Source organism: Ceratosolen solmsi, unplaced genomic scaffold, assembly GCF_000503995.2.
Source record: "Ceratosolen solmsi marchali unplaced genomic scaffold, CerSol_1.0 scaffold30, whole genome shotgun sequence".
NCBI classification, from domain to species: Eukaryota; Metazoa; Arthropoda; class Insecta; order Hymenoptera; family Agaonidae; genus Ceratosolen; species Ceratosolen solmsi.
The window spans coordinates 6,334,772-6,337,556 of NW_011948421.1; the positions used below are offsets into that span (position 1 = coordinate 6,334,772).

The 2,785-nt window shown below is 42.3% G+C and overlaps 1 protein-coding gene across 1 annotated transcript; it reads right to left on the bottom strand.

Annotated features, from left to right (window-relative positions):
• Positions 1 to 608: 608 nt before the first annotated feature.
• LOC105361677 (uncharacterized) lies at positions 609 to 1,169 on the bottom strand. Its single transcript, XM_011498928.1, has one exon. It carries the CDS (start codon positions 1,167 to 1,169, stop codon positions 609 to 611), a length of 561 nt encoding a protein of 186 aa, XP_011497230.1.
• Between the last annotated feature and the right edge of the window lie 1,616 nt (positions 1,170 to 2,785).

A 2,785-nucleotide genomic window follows, 5' to 3' on the forward strand; every position in this document is an offset into this window, starting at 1 on the left:
CTTGTTCTCGCCAGATGTGTTTATGAAGTTATTTTCTTATGATATTCTAAGTTTTGCTGAATTGTTTAGATTTAGTTAATCCGAGGCGCGTTTTTGAATGTTATTACTCGCGTAGCCCAGAGTTGCCTTTTTCGGAACTCTTATTCCGAGTTTTCTTACATTCTTGAACATTCCGCCCGCCATCAGCAATTCGAATTGATGATTATTCCTCTCTACTCTTGGGGATTGGTAATACTGACAATTTATGGATGGGTCTTACCATTGTAGTGGAGGCTGTTTTTAGTGTGACGACCCTGGTTAAGTCGTCTGGTCCTGGATGAATTTTGATCACTCTGGCAAGGGGCCATTTGCAAGGTGGAAGGTGCTCCTTTGTAATGAACACCATTGTTTTTTACCTGGATAATGTTTTGTGGGTGATGCCATTTAGAGATTGATTGTTGTCACTGAAAGTAATGTGCTGACCATTGGGACCAGAATTGTTGTACTTGCTGCTGTACGAGTTGTCATCGTGTTACATGTGAGATGTTTACATCCTTTAAGGATGGTTCAGGTAATGTTGTTAGAGAGTTTCCAATGAGGAAATGACCTGGTGTTAATGCGGAGCAGTCTTATGGGTCATCGCTTAATGGTTCTAGTGGTCTTGAGTTCAATATAGCTTCGTTTTTAGTTAGTAGAGTAGTTATCTCTTCAAATGTGAGTAAGGTTTCTCTTATTCTGCGTCTTAAATGAAATTTTGTTGATTTCACTATGGCTTCCCATTTTCCTCCCATGTGGGGGGCAGCTGGTGGATTGAATTCCCATTCAGTGTTGTCTTGAGAGAGCATGTTGAGAATTCGTTGATTTTCGTGAGAACCTTGTAGCAATAGTTTCTTGATGACTTTGTCTGCTCCTAGGAAGGTAGTGCCGCAGTCTGAGTGTAGTGTGTGAGGTATGCCTCTGCGTGCGAAAAATCGGCGATAAGCTGCGATGAATCCGTCTGTTGTGTAGTCGCTGACCACTTCTAGGTGTACTGCTGATGTGGCGAAGCATACAAAGACACATATCCATGCCTTGTGTGTTTTTGCTCCTCTTCCCTTCCAGGTTTTTATTGTTAGTGGGCCGACATAGTCGACTCCAGTGTGATAGAATGGTGGTGATGGCGTTACTCTTGTGACGGGTAATTGTCCCATAAATTGTTGTGCGCGTCTTGCTCGTTGTCGAGCGCATATTGTACAGTATAGTATATGTTTTTTAATAGATTGTCTGCCTCCAAGAATCCAATACTGTTGACGTGTGTGTGCCAACGTGAGTTGTGGGCCTCCGTGCAGTGTGCGGAGATGTGCTTGATTTATTATGAGACTTGATAGTGTGGATTCTGGTGGGAGAATTGCTGGATGCTTTTGATCATAAGTTATTGATGCTTGTGATAGCCTCCCTCCAACTCTAATGATGCCTTGTGAATCGATATACGCTGTTAGGCGATGAAACGCGTGGCCAGGCGGCAGGCATGCTTGAGATCGAAGGATCATTAATTCGGTTAAGAAAAATGCGGATTGGGTTGCCTTTACCCAAAAGATTCTCGACCATTCCGTTTCGTTTGTTATTGCTGGAGTTGATTGAGTCATTTTAAGCCTTTTCTTTAGCTGGATGACGTATTTTATGCATACTGCTGTAATGCGTAAGAGTTTGTGTAGAGTTGGGTACTTGTGTATTAGTTGCCAGTGGTAGGTTGGTTTAGTGGCTGTGACTGCTAATGATATGCCAGGACGAACTTCTTGTTTGCATTGTTCATTGCCTTGCTTTGGCTGGGTTGGCCATGCATCTGGTCAATGTATCCAGGATGGCCCTGACTACCATAGTGAGTGGGTTTGGAGTTGATCTGTGGTTAGTCCTAGTGAAGCACAGTCTGCAGGGTTTGATGTTCCAGGTACATAGTTCCATTGGGCATCTGATGTGATTTCCTGGATTTGACTGACCCTGTTTCTCACATAGTCCTTCCAGCGTGAGGGATGGGATTTTATCCATGCCAGTGTCACTCTTGAGTCTGTCCACAAGTATGTTGCTTTGAATTTCAGTTTTAGTGTTTTCTTGACATAGAGCATGAGTTTTGCCAGGAGTAGGGCAGCTGTCAGCTCTAGTTTTGGAATGGTCTGTCTCTTGATCGGGGCTACCTTTGTTTTGGAACACACAATGGCTATATTTTTGTCGTTAAAATTGAATGTAGTGAGGTATATGACTGACTGCTCCTATTGCCAATGGGAGGCATCGGAGAAGCCATGTAATTCAATTGTTGATTCGCCTTGTGTCTTGAACCATCGTGGTATGGTGATTTTGTTGAGTTCTGAAAGATCCTTTTTTATGGTACGCCATCTTGATGATATTTTAGTGGGAAGTGGATCGTCCCATCTTATTGTATGTAACCATAATTCTTTTAGTAGTAGTTTCCCCTTGATCACTACTGGTGATACAAAACCTAATGGATCAAAGCTTCTTGCAATGTCCGATAGGATTTTTCGTTTCGTGAAACAGTCCATGTCAGCTAAAACTGTTGTTGAGAAAGTGAATTTGTTCTCTTGAGGACTCCATTGTAATCCGAGAATTTTGGTTTTGCAATCTTCAAATTCTATCGTTGAATTTTGTGTTTTTTCAGCGTTGATAGCTGTGAGAATGTCTCTGTTAGTTGAATCCCATTTTGCTAGTGGGAAGCCTCCCGCCATACAGAGATTTTGAAGTTGTAATGCGGTTTCTTGTAATTCTTGTGGTGTGTCTGCACCTCCAAAAATGTCGTCGACATATCTACCATGAA

What these genes read in the sequence shown, in the direction of transcription:
- LOC105361677 (XM_011498928.1), bottom strand. Translation starts at nt 1,169, where the DNA reads ATGGGACAATTACCCGTCACAAGAGTAACGCCATCACCACCATTCTAT.